This window comes from Phaethon aethereus (genome assembly GCF_964289735.1).
Source record: "Phaethon aethereus genome assembly, chromosome: 2".
NCBI lineage: Eukaryota > Metazoa > Chordata > Aves > Phaethontiformes > Phaethontidae > Phaethon > Phaethon aethereus.
The window spans coordinates 152,348,341-152,371,909 of NC_138582.1; the positions used below are offsets into that span (position 1 = coordinate 152,348,341).

Here is a 23,569-nt window from a genome sequence, read left to right on the forward strand (position 1 = left end):
GCAATTTAGGTAACTGGAAGAAATTTTAAAAGTCAAAATTTTCCTTCAGTTTCTCCATCATTTTTTCCATGTAGACCAAGCTCAGTTTTGCATGAACGGTGTTATCAGATCAGTCATCTGACATATTCTGAAACTAACTTTAATCGCTTCCAGTTTTTTTGTTGTATAGAATACATGCACTTCATCAAAGCTCCTCCCCACCATTGTGCAAGTTTCCGCCCTTTCACTAAGGCCTTCATTCATCCAAAGGTAGATTGACTTGGAAGAAAATACTCTTTAAAAGAAGTTAACATATTTTCCAGTGAGCTTTGGAATTCCAAGAAGGCTTAAGGCTTATTTTAGAAACAAATTAAACATATCAAGTTGCTACATGAATAGAAGAACTGACTTTGGTCTCATGCATCTTGGATCTCCCCCTCACCTTCTTTCCTCCTGTCAGATCCCCTGTAAAGGAAAGAATGAGTTTTTTGGCTATAGAGCAGTCACGCATGTGCTGACTAGCCACCAGAGCTCCCCCATCTCACCTTCAGTGTGAAGTATTAACGTGGGCTTCTCTTCCATCTAGCTTCTGAGTTGCTCCAAACTTCCAAGCACTTCATTATCTCCGAGACCCTTCTCCTGCCTTGAAATTTGACCAAAAATGGCCAATGAGCTCAAGAGCAACTGTAGAGGAACTAACAGATAGGCATACTGATGGCATGCGCAGATGAAATCAGACTCAAGAATTTTTTACTTCTTCACTCCATTACATCACTTGCTTCCTACCATATCTTTTGCCTGAAGAACACAGGCCCTATGGTTTCAACCGTACTGCCTTCCACTCCTTCAGCATGCGGTTATCATTGCACAAGCTACATTCCATAGCTTTTCTTTTTGGGCAATAAACCAATTCTCTACTCCATTCATACTGTTTTCATTATCCTATAGTATTATAATTCTCAAATTGTCCTACAGAAATGCAGAGATTGTGATCTTCTCATCAGAAGTAAAAAAAAAAACTTAGCAGAACCGTAGGCTAGTGCTTTTAATACATTTCAATCCTATAATGCTCATGTGAATTCTTTAGGGGAAAAAAAAAAAACCCACAAAACACAGAAACTGAGATTAAGTCAGAAAAGGTCTACAGCCATATTCTCATCAAAAAATTATATGAGTACAGGTGGAACAATAAACTATTTTCTTCTGACCAGCATTCATTTTCCAGAGGGTTAAATTCTACTTTCCCCATTTTCTATATGTCCGTAAGGACAAACAAAAAAAAGAGCAAAGAAAGCTTGCCTTTCTAGTGAACAAAAGCTCAAATTCACAAAACACAGGCACAGCAAACATGGTGTTGCACGTCACGGGGCATAGCTCCTGGAGTGGCATTTACAATGTGAGGAGCTAAGCTTCCTATCTCAGCAACAGACAGATCTAAGCATCTAGTAAGGAAATTCAAAACAGCAAAGTATGGATCAGGCAGGTGCTAAAAGCAGCAATATATTATGCTGAAGAAAGGAGTACATTCAAAAATCCCACTTGTTTCTAGAGTTCAGACAACTGAACATGCTGAACATGTTTTTAGACAGAATGTGAAAAGCCCTATGTAAAATTAAGCATTACTGTAATGTGTGTCTAAATGATCAAAAGTGCAAAAGCCAGGTGTGTGAATCTGTCCATACGTAACTAGCAATTATTTGTGGCATGAAGGAGACTTGGCATGATACTCAATTCTTTCATACACTGGAATTTAAAACCTTTGTATTTCTTAACCACAGGAGAAAAACTTTTTATGACAAAAAACAAACAGTATGCAAAGTACTACTGTAGCACTGGTGAAGACCTGTTTTTCCTCAAATAGAAGCACTGCCCCATTTCATTTACAGAGGAAGTCAATGGCTTCACCTTCCGGCCTCAAAATTTCAATTACACGGTGAACCCAGGGTAATTTTTAGTGGTTACTGCTAAAGGGAAATACACTGATTGCAAAAAACCACAGACTGAACACATGTAGCTCCGCAGGGATGGTATCTAAGTAAAGCTTAGTAACAACATGTCGTTTAGAAATATACTTTTAAACCTCACTATGCTGGTGGCACAATTCATCCTTCCAAAACTCTGTAAAAAAAATAAAGTCAGCGCATCCTCTGAAAGGTTAAGACAAACAGAATGCTATACCTTCCCTCAATGCAGGAAGCACCAAAGTAAGCAGCATCTTAAAAAGACAGAAGTTTGCTCATATTAGCACATCAGCATAAAAAAAAAAATCTAGTAAGTTTCACTTTCCAAATGATCTCTGAAGTCTATATGAAAAACCTACATGACTTATTTCTAGAAGTGATGGGCTTGACCAACCTAACAGCTTGCTGCTTGACCCTTCAGTGAACTATTTCAGCCAGAGACTGCTAAGAACACCACTAGAAACACAGCCAGGCCACAAGGGAGATGGAAGACAAACTTCCTAGGGACTAGAGGAAACTGGTTTCTGAACGGTAGTGATCTTTGTTCAATTCATAAAAATGAATAAATAAAAAGCCTCACATGAAACTAATTCTAGAAGCAAGAACTTATTCTGCTCTAGTCAGTAGGGACTGGAGATACATTCCCTTAACTTCTAACTCGATCTAATAATTTTGTTTTCCTATCAACTTTCTACCTAGGATAAAATTGTCCAAAATCTCACTTTTTAGCTTAAAAATATTTTGGGGTGCTTACTATTATGAGAGGGTATAAGCAGAGCCATACCAAAACTCTGGCCAAAAGGGTTCCACTCAACCAAGTTGAAAGCTATTCACAACCCTATCTCCAACCCTGCACACAAATATGCATGTAGCTTTAACATTATTTTGAAACCAGTAATAACATTAATTGAAGTAATCTCACTAATAAATGAAGGACAAGCATGGTATATGTGGTACAATGGTCTAAATCATAACTCCACCATTACCATCAAGATTTATCACTCAGAAGCACGCTGATCTTGGATCCATCTTTCCTATTCTTTATTCCCAAGATCTTGACAAAAGAGAATGATTTACACTAAAAAGTTAAAGCATGACGAGAAAAACACAAAGGGCTTCCAAGAACCTACTTTAAAATATAATTTCAGGAATTCCCCAACATAAGGGTAAGCTAAGAAAGAAACCTCTAGAAAGCAGACTGGTACCTTCACTTTACTTGAGCACCAATCCTGGAAAAAGGTAGTTAATACAGGAACCACATAGACAAGATAGCTCCTAAGAAAGTCAACCTGATTGTAATTTTCTTCTAATTTTCCTTACCAAAACTTCATCCCCTAAAGTTAGGTGATAAAGAGGAACCACATATTTGACCTTATCATCACCCTAGTCAAAACTCATGCTGGATGATGAAAAGCCATCTCCTCTTCAGTCATCACACTGAAGTTCTCAAGACAGACTTAAAATCACGATGAATCATCTGTTATTTTTTTTTCTTACCCGTGAAACACCTTCATGTCTAAAACAAACACTGCCCCCACTAGTCCAAAACAGGACAGTTCTGCTGAGCTTTACATTATACTGCAAACTTAATCTTCATTAAGTACTACAGAGGTGGGCCTCAGGAAAAAAATTCAAACTGTGAGAGCAAGAGGAGTCAGTGTTTTGCAGTGAATCTAATTCCATTTTCCCAATTTTTAAAAAGAACTCTGCAGGTTCAGATAGGTATCCTTTTCCTGGCATAAATATATTAAATACCTCTTGTTTTTATTAGAAAGCACATGCCAATAAGGTTTTTAGAATGTAACAAAGCAGAAAGTTATTTAGAGAAAGAACACCACACAGCCCTAATCACTGTCACTGGAATCTACTGATAAAAAGGCTATTGAGGTCTTTGCCCAGTAAAGTCCTGAAAGTCTCCAAATAGGAAGGTTCCAGGACCTCCCACAACCCACCCCAATACTTAATCACCCTCAACAACAATTTTTTCTCCTTGTATTCTGCTGGAGCTTCCCTTACTGCAACTGTTCCCTCTTGTCCCTTCACTTTCAAGCGGCTGAAGACCCCAGCCAGCTGCCACCTCAGCCTTCTCTGTTCCAGGCTGAGCAAAGCTGGTGCCATCTTCCCTCTTCTCCAGCCAGGCACTCCAGTCCCTCAACATCTTCCCTCTCTCCAGTTTGTCCTGTCCTGAAGGGAGGGACAAAAACTGGGCACAGTCTTCTGGGAGGAGCCTCAATAGCACCAAACATATGGGGAATGACACCAACATGTTTGAAGACAACAGAGTGCAAATGTTGTAAACAGTAAGTATTACCAACTATATTACTGTGCTATACAGGTATAGCAACAACAATTACACCATCAGCATTTCTCATGGCAGTAATAAGCATTACTTACTTCCTTCATTGAATTGTTTGAACTATCCCCTCCAGAGCTGTAAAAATGGCATGTAATTTCATGGCCTTTCTCAGGCCTTTCACCTGTTACAAGAGAGTCTTTGCCATGCATTAAATAATGGCAAGAAACCCCAACAACAGAGGAAGTAACAGTTCAGTAGGAAGAAGACAGGATGAATAGGTGAGAGGGTGAAAGGCCATTAAGGGGTCCTCTCTCGTTTTTGGGCTGCACAGAAGTGATTGACAACAAAGGAACTCAAACTTAATAGAACATGAATGATGATAATATTTGTCACATGTTAAAAACTCACCCTCTGTACTGAATACACACCACAAAACATGTTATGATTAATAGGTTCCCTTTCTGCAAAAGCTGGACAGAGTTAAGATTTTTTTATTATTTTAACTGAAAAGTTCAGGGCTACAATGCAAAACAAATGAAAAAGGTAAAAAAACCCATCCTTAAAGGTGCCAAGCAAATATGAAATAAAATACACTAGCACTTAAAACCTCAAAGAAACTCCTAATAATTAAAGACTGAACCAAACAACCCAAGCCAGAATTCCAGGTGCAAAAAGCCACCTGAACCAGTATACTTCAACAAATTAAAAAGCTGTTCACTCAACAACGAGTCTTTGTATGTGAAGCAACACACCATGCAAAATGCTATCAGAAGGTTCTAGACAGTCTATGAGAGTTATATTCAAAGCCTGAAATTAATGCGTCAGTGAAACCTAATGAAATTACAGTTTCAAGAAAAACATACTGTTTTAACAAGCAAGTCCTAAATCAATCATGATGTACCAGGTATCAGACCTCTCTCAGTGCTGGGGGGAGTACTAATATTACAGCGACAAAATCCTACAAAACAAGTTATTGAAAACTCTGACATTCAAAAAGAAATTAGAGAAAAAAAGGCATAGTTGAATGTGTGGCATATAGGAAAAAAAATCCAACAACATCCAGCAGAAACCAACAAGCAGGAGGTTTATTAGTGGGAGGCTACAGGTTGATTATACAACAAACAGCAAATCATGTGAATTAAATTCAGTTGCCTGTATTTCAGCAGAAAGTCTGCCTTATATCACCACAACCTTCTTTCAGTCAACAGCAGGTCTTGATTCTCAACAGAAAATTCACATAGTGTCATATGAAGTTCACAGTATATCTTAGGAACCTCTTCTACCAGTCTTGTCTCAAGTCTGAGTACACGCACTGTGACTTGTCAATCACAAAACTCTACTACGCACATGCCAAGCTCTTAATTACATAAGTGACAGTACTAGGACTGTGCAAAAATGTCTGGTACTAGAGAAGTGACTCTCTTCTGGAGGTTTTTGTTTTCATTTTCATTTTTTGCTACGTCTGCAAAAGGACAATGTATTTTCTAAACCTGTCTTTCAACAGAGAAATTATAAAAAAAAAACAAACCACACTGCAACTTCAGATCAAATGGCAGAACTTCCAAGAACTAAAAAACACACAAGGTGTTTACACAAAACATCACTTATCAGTGATATGAGACATGCGTACCACTAACATGCAGCAAGACATGAAGACAGCAAAAATTTAGCCAATTATTTTCAACCAGATTTTAGATATGCAATGGACATAAAACAATAACTAAAAAGCTACTTTAATAGCAGGAATGCAAGCTGTTGTTTCAATTTTATTTAATAGTCCTTTACCAAACTTCTTCACTGGTTCCCTTACCAATTTTATAACCTGCATTTAAACTCTGTTGTATGATGAAACAGATAAACCCTCTGATGAAACTACTTCTCTGCATTTAATTCCCTGTACAAGTTCCTGGCCAACAGCCTGTGAGAGCAATTCCTATTTTACCTTGGACAAAAACAATTCAGAAAGTATTCACAAAAATGTATTTAACAAAAATAAAATGTTTAATAATTTTATTAACATCACAGCAGGACACAGGCAATCCAGTAGATTTCTGGAATGTGCTGACAATTACTTCCTGACACAGATGACTGAGGATCCAAAAAGGAAGAGGCAATCTGCTGGACCTCGTACTTACAGACAAGGAGGAACTGTTGTGGCTATAAAGTTCAGGGGCAACCATGGCTACAGTGACCGTGAATGGTGGAGTTCAGGATCCTGAGAGAAAGGAACAAAGCCAAATAGCAGCTTCACAGCCCTGGACTTCAGAAAAACAGGACTGTTCAGGGATCAGCTTGAAAGAATCCCACAGGAGACTGTCCTGGAGAAAAGAGGGGTCCAGAAGAGCTGGTTCATTTTCACAGATCTCCTCCTCCAAGCTCAGGAATGGTCCATAACAGTGTGCAGAAAATCAAGCAAAGGTGGCAGAAGGCCTGCATGGATGAACAAGAAGCTTCTGACTGAACTCAAACATAAAAAGGAAGTGTACAAGGATTGCAAGCAAGACCCAGGTGATCCAGAAGGAATAGAGACACTGTCTGAGCGTGCAGCAATGGGGTTAGGAAAGCCAAAGCCCAGCTGGATTTCAATCTGGGAAGGGATATGAAGGGCAACAAGAAAAGCTTCAAAACACACAAAGGACAAGAAGGTGGATTTATTAAGAGGAAAACATGCTTAATCAACCTGATAGCCATTTGTAAGGAGTCAGCTGGCTTGGTGGATGAGAGAAGAGCAGCAGATGTTGTTTATCTTGACATCAGGAGGGCTTTTGACATTATCTCCCATAATGTCCTTATGGACAAGCTGATGAAGTATGGGCTAAATAAATGGACAGTGAACTCGACTGGAAACTGGTTGAATCACAAGGCTGAAAGGGTTATGACCAACATCAAGAGGTCCAGCTGGCTGGAGGCCAGCCATGGTGGTGTGCCCCAGAGGTCAATACTGGGGCCAAGACTAACCTCTTCACTGATGCCCTGGACAATCAGGCAGAGTACACCCTCAGCAAGTTTGCAGATGATACAAAACTGGGAGGAATGGCTGGTATACCAGATGGGCATGCTACCATTCAGGCAGATGTTGACAGGCTGGAGAAATGGACAAACCGGAACCTCATGAAATTCGAAGGGAAATGTCAAATCCTGCACCCGAGGAGGAATACCCCCAAGCACCAGAACAGGCTTTGGGCCAACTTCCTGGAAAGCAGCATTGTATAGAGAGCCCTAGGGTTCCTACGTGGACAACAGGTTGAACACCATCCATCAGTATGGCTTTTAATCAAGGAAAGCAAACAGCCTGCTAGACTCCATTAAGCAGAGTTGAGGGAGGAGACCCTTCCCTTCTACTCAGCACCGGTGAGACCACATCTGCAGCGATGTGTCCAGTTCTTGGGTCCCCAGTATAGCACAAATGTGGACATACTGAAGCGAGGCCAGTGAGGGGCCACAAAGATGAATAAAGGACTGGAGCATGTATCACACAAGCACAGGCTGAGAGCTGGGACTGTTTCAGCCTGGAGAGACTTGGGAGGGCAGGGCAGAAACTTACGCATGTGTACAAATACCTGACGGGGGAAGCAGGGCAAGAGGTGAAGAGTAAGATGCCAGACCCTCTCAGTGGTGCCAAAGATGCAATGACAAGAGACAATGGACACAAACTGAAATAGAGGAAATCCCATTTAAACATTAAAAAAAACCTTTTACTATAAGCACAATCAAACATTGGAACAGGTTGCCCAGAGAAGCTGCTGAGCCTCCATCCTTAGAGTCAAAACCAGCCCGGACACAGTCCTAGGCAGTCTGCTCTGGCTGGTTGAACTAACTAGCGATAGGACAAGAGGAAATGGCCTTGAGTTGTGACAGGGGAGGTTTAGATTGGATGTTAGGAAGAATTTCTTTACTGAGAGAGTGGCCAGGCATTGGCACAGGCTGCCCAGGAGGAGTCACCATCACTGGAGGTGTTCAAAAAACATGTAAACGTGGCACTTCCGGGACATGGTTTAGTGGGCACAGTGGTGTTGGGTTGATGGTTGGACTTTGTGATCTTGGAGGTCTTTTCCAACTGTAATGATTCTACGATTCTGTGATTACCGCCCCCAAATTTGGCTGAGAATAGAGGAGTTACAGAAAAGTATAAACTTTTTGTTCCTGAAACAAAAGTATCTCCTTCCCCTGTGTGTTTAATTAATTTCAAAATCCTGTTAGTTTTGACATTCTTCATATTTTCATGTTGCGACTTCATACATAACCTGTCAGGTTTTAGATATGAATATAGTTTTGCATTATAAGAAGAAATAGAACTTGTATTTTTAGGCTTTTTGCTCTAATACTTGAAGAAAGTGTTAGGTGCTTGGGGTATCCATGCTTAAACCTGGCACTGATGCCTCCAAAAGAACGTTTGCAGAAAGTATATGATGCAAGTTATTTACTTACATTCTAGGACATAATACAAAAAGCAGCCAGCTTTATTTAAAGAACAGTAATAGAATAGGCACAGATGGTTTTTGCAAGAATTAAAGGCTTTTTTCAAAAGCTCGTTTGTTAGAACTGCTGATCCAAACCCTCCTGAAGTACATGAGAATCTTCAGCTGAAAGGATTTATACAGGTTATTTTATGAAGTAAGAACAATGTCATTTCCCCCCTATTTCTGTATTTTAAATTAGACTGTAAATACTTCTTTTTGCAATTATAAAAAAACACTTTTATTAACATAAGCCATCACAAAATGTCTTCGTAAACATGGGGGTTTTTTATAGCTTCTGAAATGATCTATCCTAAATCTGCCCTTAAAAATATAAAAAAGTAGTCTGGACTGCAATCATTTTAAGCAATAAATATGATGGAACTTCTGGGAACTGGATGAAACTCGAAGTACAACATGGCATAATGGAACAGTAAAGCCTCTACTACCACTTTAACAGCAATATCTAAAATAAGGCAACTGAAAAAACAGGCTTGTGAAAACAAGTGCAACTATCCCAGAAAGGCTTTAATTAAGAGATAAGAATTAACTGGAAGATCCTGCTGTAGCAAGTAATTCTAAAATGCAACTAGTCCTATTCCTTTCCCAAATCAGAAGAGTCTCTAGAAGGAAGAGACCAAGTTCCTCAAAAAACAACTGCACCATAGGATAAAAACTAGAGGATACCACTGTTCCGCCTCGGTTGAAAAGGCTAGTAATACTCAGTTGAGGACATATTCTTGTAATCCCTGCTTTCTCACTTACAAAAGTAGTGAAGACTACAAGAGCCTTCCAAGGAATGAAAGCTCATGGTATCTTGGGTCCTAAGCAAAGAGAAATCTGCCAGGCCAGATTATCTAAGTGGGGGAAGTGACCACAGTATTAACTGAACTTAAGGTCAAGTCACTCCCATAAATCCTGTTCTTAAATCTCACACATAATACCTTCCCCTCAACTCATCCAGTGGCATTAATGGCTTGAATTAAAAAAAAAAAAAAACCCCACACACAAAAAAACCCACACCAAAAAATACCCAAACTCACCACAGAAAAAAAGAAAAATACCCCAAAAACCCAAAACCACACACACAAAAAATCCCCCCACTAAAACATTATGATTCACTCTTCTGCCACTATCCAAAATGAGACAAAGATGACTGTGGTGTTTGTGCTTCACCTCCCTCACAGCAGACACAGATAAAAATTCTGTTTCCAAACTTCAGGTTCCCATTGTGAGCTGCAAGGATGCCTACAACCATTACATCACTGACTGATGTTGCATCATCCACAATGTAAGCCACTGACAACTGGCCACGAAATGGATAAAGGTTAACATGCTGACAGACTTGGGGGGGGAATCTTCTTCCCAAATAAACTCACACCAGACAGCATAAAAAACAGGCATCACTGAATTCTAAGTAGTAACTCTTAAACTGAACACAAGATTTTTTTCTCTGAGTTTATAAAACTCCACAGTTTAAATGAAATAAGGAAAAAATAATTCTCTACATACAAACTTACCAGTAAGAACTGTTTACCCAGAACACACCTTGCTGAGTAACTGTCTAATATTACCACTGTCTCTACTCACTCACCTTAAAGAATTTTATTTCTCAGAGTCATGAATCACTGATTACAAGAGCAGAAGCCATCTTAGCCACAGATGCCTTTTAACATTTTAGATCTAGCTTTAAAAATAGTTTTGGGAGGTGGGGGTTCTTGGTCTGCCCACCCACAAAATTCAAAAACCCCAACTCAGCAAAACTCTTTTGTGGCCACCTCATTTCACAGTTCTTTAGGTAAAAGTCCTTACTACTTTTTTTTCTAACCTTCTTGATAACTGGTATTCAGTATTGGTGAAGGGGAGAAGTTCCTTTTTGCCAGGTAGAGGCTTCTCCCTCCAGTACTTTCCCTACCACTCAGTCCCGTGCAGCAGTCTTTGAAGCTATGCAGCTTGCCATGTAGCCCCTCAACGTGCCACTTCCTTTCACGAAGCTGGTACCACAGAACCGAAGGGGGGTAACTATTCTACAGCGAACAGAAGACCCCATAGCATCATCCAGACAGAATGAGAAAGGAGTTTTCCACTGGCTTCTAGGGATTTACTGGTTTTGCTGCTGCAGTATTTGCAAGACTTGGAATCAAGAATGAAGTCTTGCAATGTAATGCAGTCCACTAAAAGAAGTAATGCAGAAAACAATTCAACAGGCAAAAAGAGTACTTGCTGATTGCAATCAAGCGGAAAAGAAACAAGAACCACAACAGCATATTTAAGTTCTGCGTACAAGCCACCATCACCTTGGCGTCTTCAACTGGGAGGTGGGATGGACGAAGAGATGGGATGAACAGAAAAGCAGGTAACTGTGAATTTCATTTTAACGTACCAAAACTGGAGAGCATTAGGCCCATATAATGCAACAAGAATTAACAGCAACTTTTACAAAAGCGAGCAAAAACAAAGACTAAGTTTGATACCTAGCCTGAGCCTTCAAGAAGCAAAAATAAGCCCAAGTCCTGAACATTTGAAGAACTGTGTTTCCTGTTGCTGATGGCAAACAGCTGTCTTGTTTCAGCAAGCATAGTACAGAATCTCCTGAAAGCAGGAGGAATTCTAATAAGCTCTCATGGAATCAACATTGTAACATGTAAGAATGCCTGTAGCTCAAATAAAAAGGCCCACTCAGCCCACCTCCATGGGTGATCAAATGAAGATAGTTGCAGATAATTAGGAAATAACACAAGAGCAAGCATCACTACAATATCCTCCCAGCTTCAGTTATTCACAAATCCATAATTCATTCCACTACAAGGGTATTTAGTAATTCTATAAGTATTGCTCTTCCAAACATGTGTCCAGGTTATCCTTCAGCTTACATACACACTTTTAGCTTCCAAAATATTATGGGTGCAGATTAACAAGCTTAATTAGCTTTTATGCAAGGGGTCCTTTTGCTTTTTCTCACTCCACCATACTCATCTGATACTACCTACTCCAAGAACTTGGGGGTAAGAAGCTGATGCATAGAAATTCAAGAGACATGGAGAAAGCTACCACATCTCAAACATCTCTCCATGTCCACAGTCTCCTCCTTCCCAAACTGCCAAGTCCTAGCTACCTTGTTTGGTTTTGGTACAGAAACAACTCCATATACTCAATTATCATAGCCACCCTTCCTCTGAGACTCTTTTGCTCTACCAAATTGTTTCTGAAATGGGGAAAAATGAAGGGGGAAGGGACAGAACTAGACCTAGACACACCAGCTCCAAGTGCGCCATGGATTTATACACTGAAACATGACAGAGAACACTAACTGTTCAAAATTATTAGGAAATGGATGACAATTTGCTTTTTTGACCAACACTAAGCATTAAGCTGCTGTTTAATCCTTAGAGTTACCTATCACAACTAAGACCTCAACCATGAGCTCCTAGTTAATCATTACCTCTCAGTATTTTATATGTGACATATTACTTGACATTTATGCACACCGAGTTTTTTTTTAACCAACTAGTGCTGAACATCAAAAGGTCTTTTTACATCTCTTCAAAGATAATTCATCTTCACTAACCTGAATAACAGCATCAGCAAGTAAAAAATTCTGTACAAAGATAGAAAAACAAGCACTTTAGCTCTCCATTGACATTTAACTCATGAAAACAGCAGAAAGCTATCAGATCTATTTAGATATACAGCTGAATTCTATTCTCAGTCACAGTGCAAACAGAGAGAAAATTACTCAAAACTACCTATAAAGAAGTCATGAGAAACAACACATAAAGGGCACGGGCTGTGAAATGCTACCAGTATTGGCCTGCATCTATTATAACATCATGTTTCCTAACACTTGCATACAGAAAAATCCTGTGTCCCACAAACTCAGCTACAAGGACCATTTTGGTCAGGTACACAGTATTTTTAAAAAGCTGTAATAATACTTCTCATTTAAAAAAAAAATCAAAATGCTAACAAAAGAGATGCAATTAACGAGCTTATAAGATTACCTCCATGACATCAGGATCAGAACATCAGCTTGCCAAACTATTTAAGGCTACTGAATTACTGCAGCATCTGATTCAGATGCACACATTGCAAGAAACATTGAAGACTATTCATGTAAACTTGTTTCAGTCTTCAAACTTTCATATTAATGCTAATTTGGCAAGATGGGATACTTTAATACCCCAAGAGAAGTACACAAGCCATTCCTTCTTTCTTCCTTACAACAAGGAAGGAGATCATGCTCAAATCCCACCTCACAGGCAGCTCCAATGAAACTTCTCCAACAAATTTAAAAAAAAAATAACTGAAGCAAACAGAAAATGCGAGACTTTTCAGACAGACCCATATGAAAACAGTGCAAGTACCCAGAACAGAACAGAAGGCCTGTAAAATTGCCATGAAAATTGATTACTCCAGGCAAAGTTTACTTACTTACCTTTCACCATGGTGATTGAGGATAATAAAATTTTAAAATGCATGCAAGAAGGAACAAGTAAGATTTTACAACCATTGATGAATAATAAATGTTTGTGGCTACACATGGGAATACTTTTCACCAGAGTCACAGGCTCCCTATTAAAGTTGCATCGAAATTGGAGAGCTGAGAAGAAAAGCACAGTAACAAAGTATGAACTGCAATGGGATGGCTTGTTACACAAAAACTGCAGCATTCCTTTCGGAGATAACCCTAACCAGATCTTTATCTTACCAAAACAGGTCAGAGCCTACAGGTAGTAAGAGACACCTGCTTGAGGTGCACGTACTAGATCTGCTGCTTTTTTCGCTGGCCAAAACAACAACAAAACGTTTTGGTTCTCAATTCTTGCATCACAAGGAAATTTTGACAGTTTTGCATAGCCCTGCAAGGACTGACTGAACTCTAGCCCTTTTAAACATTATAAGGCTGAGGACACATGAGTTTAAAGTTTAATTAGAGAATTGTATTTAAATATCAGTCAAGTTTCTTCGGAAATCAACCACTTCCATGTTCCATTACAACAGGGCAGTCCTTGGACAAGTTAAAATGTTGTGTTTTCCTCAAAAATAGGTGGAACTGTCTTATGGTTTTGAAATCCACATGACTTTAGCTCCATGAAGTAGTTTTTGAACAATGTGTCTCCATGTTTAGTTTTCCGGGGGCGGGGGGGTTGCGCAGGCAGGCACGAGGGGCAGAAGGCAACTTAAGGTGTAGACCGACCTCAGTTTTAGTTCTCAAAATTGAGAAGTCTCCCTCCATGCCATGAACATATCACCGGGTAGACTGCACCTATCTGTCACAAGCCAAATGACCTGGAAGAGATTTCTGAGAATATAAAAATTCTCTTTTAGCTCATCCCATGGTGAGAGCAGGTAATACCCAAGACACCTATTCACCTCAAAGTGTTAAATCACATCACAAGAAAATATTTTTATTTTAGTCTCACACTTAGAATAAAAAAAGTACACAAACATTTGAAGTAGAGAACTTGTATATATTCAACACTAACATTAAGGCAGTTTAAGAAGCCGCTTTTTTTTTTTTCATTTTCTTGTTACAGGAGTGTTCACTCTCTTATCTTCTCATCAATTTTATAACATAAAAAGCCCCATATACTTAGATGAAAAATTTAAATAGAAGAGAATAAAATACAATCTTTTAAAGGGTGGGTGATTTGTAATTATCAATAAGAAACAGTACTCTGTTAAGTACACAAAGAAGTATACATAGATAAAAGTAGGAGGCACACTACCATATCTATCAATAAAAAAAAAACTTCAGAAACAGGCTCAGGTTTCTCTTTTCAACCAAATTGTACCAACTGCAACTATTACTCAGAAGTGTTTAAAACCTCTCTCCTCAACACAATTTATAGCTTTGTTTCATTTCTCCTCCCTGTCCCTCCAAGCAAAAAAAAAAAAAAAAAAAAAAAAGCAGAAACCTCAAAATTTAAAATAAGGAAAATTACATCATCCAGCCAGCTCAGTGATGCCAGGGCAAGATTATTCCCTACAGTGTATTTGCTAGTGTTTAATGCAGTCCATACTGTGTGTCCTAACACATTATGCAAATGACACACACATAAAAGAAAATGTCTGTCTCCAAGTGCACTCCTCCACCAACAGCCGATCTGTAATTAGCCATGTCCTCTAAGGAGGCACCTCATTCTCTCAGCAAAGCAGCAGCTGCTGGCAAATGGAAATAAAGAGATTTAGAACAAAAGCAAGCCTACTACCTACACTCCCCAAGGTGTATGCTCATGGTTGCAAGCCAGAGTCAAAATTTAAACAGCTGTTTGTATTTTTCCAGAATGTCCACACAGAACCTCTTATACCCAGTGCCAAATATTTACTAACATGATTTGTATCAGGGACTCTCACACATCATGCTGTTCAGAGCGCTGCAGCAACAGCTCCTGATGCTTCACTCAAATACTTTCTGAGCTACAAGTTTTCAATGCAAAAATCAAGAACAGAAAATATAAAAGCAGCAGCATTTCCTGCTGAACGTGATTCACTAATGACATACAAAGCAGTAACAGAGTACACCAATTCAGAAAGATGCAGTAGTTCTGTCCCCCCATACAAAGAGATTGAGAACAAAATATACAGATGTGCCTAGTTTTTACTTTCTTATCACCAAGTGATCCAATCTCTAAACTCTAGTATCATCTCCCCAGAAGAGTTCTCTTCCAACAAAAGACAGTAACAATTCAGGGAATAGCTAAGAGTTCCCACGTAATTGGAGTAAAGAAAAATGCATTTCACCCTGGTTTAAAAAAAGAACAAAGACAAACACAACAGAGGAAGCCTTTCCATTAAATAATCTTTATGTATTTAAGAACTGTATACATAAAACACCTTATCTCACCTTGCAACTGTAAGATTAGGTACTTTCAGGTTTACAAGATGTATTGAGCCCCTGATAGGAGTACAGTCAAAACCTGTTTTGAGGTTGCTGTTCCCACTCATCAACTGCACTTCTACTGTACGTATCTACTGCTAGGTGATGAGGAAAACACACCCACGGAAGTTTCTTTGCAAAAATATTAAAAATGACAAGACATAAGGAGGATTTGGACAGGAGAAATGCACAGTATTTACATTAATCTACATTCTGTATAGTAAACAGGCAAAGTGTGACATGATTACCCCCATTCATCCACCGATCTGACCAGACAGCAAAACTCTCATCCCCTGTTTACCTACCATGCTTGGCACAACATATTATTTAGTATACATACATATTTTATCTATTATGGTAGGTAGACAAACACTTCCTCTGTAGCAAGGCACTAAATTCAAGGATTTGATGAGATCTTAGGCTCTGATGCTTTCTGCAACCATGGATTTAGACCTAACAGCTCAGACTGACTTCTGGAGTGCTGTCAATTCAGACTGTTTCAACACCAATTTAGAAGCCTCATCATTTATACTAGAGCTAACTCATGCTTTTTAAAAAACAATGACCCTTGTTAACAACAGGAAATAAATCTGTTTTCATTTAACATCATTTCCTAATTTTTTGTATCTGCTTCCTATCCTATACAATTTAATATGCAAACAACTGCAAGGAAGTGTAATGCACAATCTGTGAATGCTAGAAAACCTGAATTTTTCCTCCAGTTGTTATCAGAGGAAAAAAAAAAAACACCACACATACCAGCTACAAAGCATCAGTATATATTCCTAACAGGTTAGTCTAACACTACTACATAAGACTTCCTTAGGAAGAGACGCAGAAAGTTTTTCTTTTAATAAGGCTCACAGGTTGCACATGTTTATATTCTAATAATCATCCACACAGCAACATATTTATGTATTCACAAAATTTAAGGAGAGAAAAAAAAAAAAAAAGACCAGCTTTTACTCATTTCAGAGCCCATACTGTTCTGCTGGGCTACGATTTGGTCATCTACCTACAGGAGGACATTTTCATACATTCAGGAGGTACAAGATCACAAATGCTTACAATATGCAAGATGAAATACCTCCCCTTCCCCATCTGTTCTCTCAATTTTTTTGTGTAAACAAGTAAATACAACAGACAAGAAATAATACATCTGAAGTAGTAGATAGGTTATTTTCACATTTCAACAATAGAAATAATTAAAAATAGCTTATACAAGGAAAAAAGTCAACTCAGTGTTTTGATGTTTGTTAAACCTGTTAAAGACTTATAATGCATATTATATCAAGATATCCCTCAGTCCATCAGATTGCTCCTGCAAAAATGGTTTTGTTTTGTTTTTTTCAGGCAATTATCAAAATGGTACAAATCAACAAAGGTGTATTTTGGGGAAGCAAAATGTCACTCTCAAAACCAGGAGATGCAGCTACATTTGAAGGCTGATCCTTGCCTTTTCTCAAAGGAACTATTTGCTGCTTTATATTGTCACCTATCAAATATGTAATATTTCCTTGTGGAAGAGGTCCATGTTCTATCAAATTATCTTCAACTTACTCCAACATAAATGAGAGCAGAAATCAGTGTTATGCTTCCATGATTAAACAGGATTTGACTCAAGCTTTTTGAATAGTTGCAACTAGAACTCCTGGTAATGCTGGTATTTATATTGAATTTATTCCCCCTTGATGCAAGATTTGTGCAGAATTCTCTATCACCATAAGTAATATAAACTTCTAACGACTGGTTTTCGTACTGTGTATTATTTGACATATAAAATCTTACAAATGCTTTTCTCTAATTTGGATTTTTAACATTATGGTTAAAACTTAGAATCTCTAAGCATCAGGCATAGAAAAAGCACTGATAACCACAGTTCCACAACAGTTTGCATGTTTACAGGCATAATTACATCAAGATTGAAATGCAGGATCAAAATACAGCCCTTCAGTGCTTGTACCCCCACAGCAGAGAGACATAACACGTGGGAGTCACTACTCAAAGTTTACCAATGTCACCCCAACCGGGTTGTTAAAATAGTAAAAGATCTATTAATTATTGTTAGTGAGAACACCAATCATTTTCTATTTTTAGTGTCATCATTGCCCTTCTCTAATTCCTGACCCTTCCAGCACAGCCGCCTTTTCAGTTTACACAGTTGTGCTCTCTCTGATAAGGTGTAGGAGTAAGAATATTGTGGGGTTTTCTCCTCCTTTTCCAAAATTTAATATTTGCTGTTACAAAGCAAGGACTAAATAACCTCTGATTTCTCTTTTACAAAAGTTTTTAGAAATGCATTTCCTAATTATTGCCAAATACAGAAACTCTCAGGAATCTCTAAAGACAGTCAACTATTCCTAGCAACTCAGCTATTAAGCAACAAAAAACAGAAAAACACCAACAGAAAAATTCCCACAAAACCAAAGCCCCACACTCTTAATGCAAATTTGCAGTGAACTATTAGAAATTTGCAATAAATATCTAAATGCATGTATGCTCTAATGAGTTCCAACAGAAAAATATCAAACACTCTTCATAAAATTATTTGATAAAGTATTTTTAGTATTCATAAACTCAGGAAACAGCATTGCTTACAATAAAATTTGGCTTTTAAAGCCACACACACTGTGGGTTAGTATTTTTTCACCCTACATTTGACACTTTGAATGTTATTTTAATACAGATAAACAGTAAACTATACCATAAACAGAGTTATCAATTCTTTTAAAGTAAGTGCAAAATAGAAAAGAAAAAAGCACTTTTTGTTGTGCATTTCTAGGCAGAGTAAGGGACATTAAATTTACACTAACGAAGACAACAGTTCCTGCCTCAAATCTGGACAGACCTGTAGATGTTGTGACTGCAGTAGAACTGCCTGTACCTCAGCAGGGCTTAATCACTCCAGCAAAACACTGCTACAACCTGACGAAACAGAGATAGTATATGCCTATTAATCTAAAAGCCAGAAAGAACACGCTCTTACTTATCTGTCCTTATGAACATAGGCTCAGCAATCCTTGCACCCATTTGCAAATGTGTGTCAGATTTCAAACTGAATGGCAAACAGCCCTGAGAGTCCCTGGCCCTCCCTGACAGCTCCCCCAAGAGCCCAGAATACGTGACCTGTCCCTCTGAACAGGCGCTGTATGTTCAGAGGGCAGCCTGCAAGCCTGAATGCACAACCTTTGTTCTCAACAACCGTTTCAGTGAAGGGGCTCTGAAGTGAGAAAGAGCACCAGGTACAGTGTCAAAGGCAGGGAGGGAGGGGGGAAGGGGCAAAAATAAAAATAGAAATCACGGCAAGGCATGACCAAATGGAACATACTATCAAGAGTAGACAAGCATCCAAAACAAAAAACAATTATCAACCAACAGATGCAATACCTACAGGAGTCAAATCACATGTCCTCAATTCTCCCACCTCTGCAGGAATGATACACAGAAGCACCAGCTTCTCCGTCAGATGCTCCCTTTCTTTGCCTGACCACTGATCTTGAAATCAGAGGACAAGTTTTTCAGTTTTTTATCAAACCCCAATGATTATAGCTGTACATTTCCAAAACCTTTAACGGCTCAAAATGCTAATTTCTGTTGCAACTAACTCCCTTGCCCATGATGAATGCTTGGAGTCTTCCTTATGACAACCTGCTGTGCAAATAGGTCTACAGATAAACATCAAATGTAGACGAGTTATTAGATTACAATGCAAACACCATATGGGACATAGTGTCCCAAAAACATACACTTTTTCCCAAAATTGCTAATACCTTGTGTATCAGTATTAGCACACTATAAAACCTTACAACTGCAAAAACTTTTCTGCAAACTTAAAATTCCTTTTTTATAGTAATTGTGTCATTAAAGGTGTTTTCTGATTTTTTTCAACAGAAATGCAGTTCTTCCTGTTCAATACAAGTAAGACTTCAGTTAAAGAGATTGTTCACCTATAGCGTATCAAGCACTGTACACAGTAGCTGTTCTATCAACTGAACTGAGAGAGCAGATCCCAAGCCCTTAATACTCATTCTTTCTTGGCATTTTACTTATAACTCTTTTCATAGACTGGTGTAAGTTGAACTTCAAGGCATGCAGCAGTACGTATCCTAAAGTAACTGAGAAAGCACGGCAACCTTGATTAGGCATTTATGAGGGCAATCTACGTTCAAGCAAAGATTGCATCAGGCCTGCTGTGATTAAGTCAATCATCAGTATAAGTACATGTTTTCTAGCAGTTACATTTTAACTGCAACATATAAGTATCAGGCAAAGTAACAGGCAGATTTTGCAATTCCATACCTATTAGTAGTCCCCAATTAGACAGCTTCTACATGAGCTCCAGAAGTGCCACAGGCCTTGTCACGATCCACCTATCCCTCCTGTGGTAAGCCCTGACAAGTGCCAGTGCCAAAAGACCAGTAGTCTCAATACCATAGAATTAAAAAGCAGATTTTCATTTTTACACTTAGACATGTGGTTTCCTCCCTCTTCCCACACTGTTTGAATAGTATTAAAGGATACATTCTCCAAAAGTGGCCTTATTTTCAGGTACATTTTTAAAAAGGACATCAACAAGAATCATGCATGATTAAATTGACATACAAATTAAGAATCATAATTTATCACAAAGTCTTAAATCTTAACATCTTCTGTTTTCTTAAGACTCACATTTTGTCCTCAACTAACCCACCTGCTTTAAGAGGGTGTGTGAATCTCTTAATTGAGGTGATGGCAGCAAGGAAAATCTTAACAATATCATATGTGCCACTTTTAAACCAAGGCAAAAAGGTGAATTGAGGACAGCAGTAAACTAAAACCCAGTGTCCTAAGAAAAACTCAAAAAACAACAAAAAAACCCACACCAAAACACAATTAAACCAAAACCCAAATTTTTAAGTTGTGTAGGTTTAAAACCACTCTACTATGTTTCAATTACTGCAAACAAAACGGGGACACCTATATAAAGGGCATCCATTAAATCTTCACAGATTTACATCAGTTTTCTGTCTTTGTCACAACATGCCTTCACTTTGAGCAATACAACAGTGAGTCTGTCTTTGTAAATGAACTTTAAGACAGATCTTAGAACAACTCCACTGAAAATGTTATATATGTTTTGCTGGATCTGAAGTTACCGTTGTTTCGCAGACATTTATTACTGTTAATAAGGAGCGCAGAACGAAGCATCAGACCTAGTTTAAAACTCTGTGTTGAGAGTCCAAACACGCAATGGTGCCACCATAGGGCATGCTAGGAAGTTTTTAAACTAAACAGACAGAGGACCGTTCCAGCAACAAATGTTATGGATAGAAATACGTTTAATATAAGCCGCTCCGTACAGGCAGGAAGGTGGCAAGTACTGTCTGCAAGGAGGCAGAGGCCAGGCCCTTATTCCTACTGAAAAGCTCCAGGGTTTGAGTGTGACGGGGGAGGGCGAAGCCGTATCCCAGTGCCGCCCAGCGAAGCGCTCCCGGCCCTTGGGGCCGGGGCAGACAGGAGTGGGGAGGACGCGGAGAGGCTAAGCGTGGGGGCGACACGCCGCGAGCTGACCGCGGGGTTGGGGGATACCAGGGGACCCCACAGAAACCTCCGCCCCGAAGGCGAGGACGGCGGCCGCTCCACAGGGCGGGAAGCGGAGCCACCGCCCGGCCCGTGCGGCAGCGGAGGCGCCCCCGCCTCCCGGCCCAGGAGCGACGCCCCAAGTGCCAGGCGAGTCCCCGGCGGGGCCGCAGCCACCCCGCCCGCGGCCGCGGAGCCGTACGGCCGCATCGCTCCCAGCGTCCAACTCCCAGCAACTCCGGGCGGGCAGGAAGAGAGAGGGAGGGAGGAAGGGAGGGAGCGAGGGGGCGGCCATTAAGTCCGCTCCAGCCAAGCCGTTCCCCGCGGCGGCAGGCACCCGCCCAGCCCGGCCCGGCCCTGCCCGCCGCCGCGTACGCGCAGCCCGCGCCCCGCCCGCCCCCGCCGCTCCTACCTGGCCGCCGGCGCCGCCGCCTGGGGGGGGCTCGTTGTCTCCATCTCCGCCGGGCGGCCCCGCTGCCCACCGGGTCGCCATTATTTCATTCCCGGTTACAAAGGAGGAGCAAATCCTTTGGAGCCCACATCGGGGAAGGGAGGGGAGGGGGGAACCAGCGCCAGAGCCACTCGCGCGCACCCGACGCGACGAGGCCAGCCCCGCCGCCGGGGGAGGGGGCTCGACCGCTTCACGCAGCTGCCATAGGGAAGAGCGCCGGGTCGGCCCTGGGCTTCAGCTGCGCTCTGCGGCGTCTGCCTTCATGGCTGGAGGAGGAGAGAGAGAGAGCAGATGTGTCAGTGCTCAGCGCGGGGCCGCTGCCGCCTCCTCCGCCGCCCGTCCCTTGTTAGGCTAATTGCTCCTCCTCGTCATCTTCCTCTTCCTCCTGGCTCCTCCTATCCAGAGCCCCAGCCGTGGGGAGGAGAGGGCAGGCGGAGGGAGGCGCCCACGCCCTCCTACTTCGCTCACACACAGGCTTTCGTGCCACGGGAGGGAGTGGGGACGGCGGAGCTCTGCCCTGGGCCGCGGAGGACGGGAAGGAAGGAGAGGAGCCCCGGCTGGCAGGGGCTGCAGGCCGGTCGCTCCTCGCCTGGACCCAGACGAACTTTGATCAACTGGTGAAGGACGGGGCTCGTTCACCGGGCCGGGCGGAAGCCGCCGCCTGTTCGCGCTCCTCGCCCTGGCCGTAACCAGTGGATCGACCGGGTGGGGGGCGGCGGGAAGCGCACAAACTCCAGTTAGGAGACGGCAACAAAAGAGCCCTCCCGGCAGCAGCGATGCCGAGGCCAAGACCCTCGCCCGGCAGAGCCGGGCTTTTGTCTCTCACGCGAGTCTCACGCTGGCAGGCGGCTCCCTCCCCTCGGCTACGTAGCCGGAGCCGTTCGCGATCAGACCACCGCACCCAGCCCCTCCCTCCCGCCGGCCTCCCGCCTCTCCGCACAGACGCGCTGTTTCGCCCCGACAGCAGCAGCAGCAGCAGGCGGCTGCTGCGGGCCGGCCTTGCCCCCCCCACCGCCGCCCGCTCCGCCACCGCCAATTAGGGCGTCTCGGCGCTGGGGGCCATCGCGCCGCGCCAGCTGCGCCTGCCGCGCTCACCCGGCCACCTGGGCACCGGCCTCGCCCACCGCCGCGGGCGGGGGCCGCTGGCTGCGCTGCGGCCCGGGCTCGGCGTGAGGGGGAGACGTGGGAGCGCCGAGCAGCTTCCGCCAGCGCCCTCCTGAAGGCACGGGGTTTGGCGCGGCTTAACCGCTCCCTCCGCGCCGGCGACCGCGATCTCTCGCCGGGCCAGCGCGGCACCTCCTCGCTGTCCGCGGCCTCCGCGCCCGAGCACGGCCCTCCCTTTCCCCCCGTCCCGTTACACACCACCCCGCCCCCGGCCCGGGAGGGCCGCGGGTCCGCCCCAGCGCCTCACGACGGCGGCCCCCGCCCTGACAGGAGCGGAGGCGGCAACCGCCCCCAGCCCGCCGAGTCCGGGCAGTCACTACCTCGGGTGGCACTGCCTCGCCGGCCCCCACGCTGGCCTCCTCTTACTCGGCGTCCCGCGGGGCTCCGGTCCGTCAGCCCCGCGGCGGCGACGAGGCGTTCCCGGCGCTGGCAGCTCCTGCTGCCTCGGCCGGTGAGGAGCACGTCCCCGTCCCTTTCCCCCGCCTCCAGGCTGGCGGTTTCTCTTCCCTCCAAAAATCCACCCACCTCCTCAGACGACACCGCGAGGGCAGGAACTGGCTCCCGCCTGCCTTCCAGGGCACCCGCCCTGCGGCCAGGGAGCGCACAGCCCCGCCGGGCCCGCACCCCGCCACCGGCCTCCGCCTGCCAGCACGCCCTGAGGCGGCAGGCGTCTACCCTCGCTCCCCACACGAGCGTTTTCGGGGGAGGGGGATTCACACAGGAATAATCTCAGTTTTTCCGTCTAAACTCAGGATTTAGTGCTCTGTCGCCAGCTCCTACCTGCACCTGGCTTCGTGAGGCCTCCCCCGGCGGGCGGGCTGC

At 42.4% G+C, this 23,569-nt stretch overlaps 1 protein-coding gene across 1 annotated transcript in view; it reads right to left on the reverse strand.

Moving 5' to 3' along the window:
• The window catches only part of ARHGAP21 (Rho GTPase activating protein 21), a gene marked incomplete at its 3' end in the record, with an annotated part of 118,442 nt that extends 96,554 nt beyond the window's left edge, over window positions 1-21,888 (reverse strand). The window contains exon 1 of the mRNA XM_081996292.1: window positions 21,545-21,888. Coding sequence (XP_081852418.1) covers window positions 21,545-21,625 — 81 coding nt within the window. The 5' untranslated portion in view covers window positions 21,626-21,888. The remainder of the gene's footprint in view (window positions 1-21,544) is intronic.
• Between the last annotated feature and the right edge of the window lie 1,681 nt (window positions 21,889-23,569).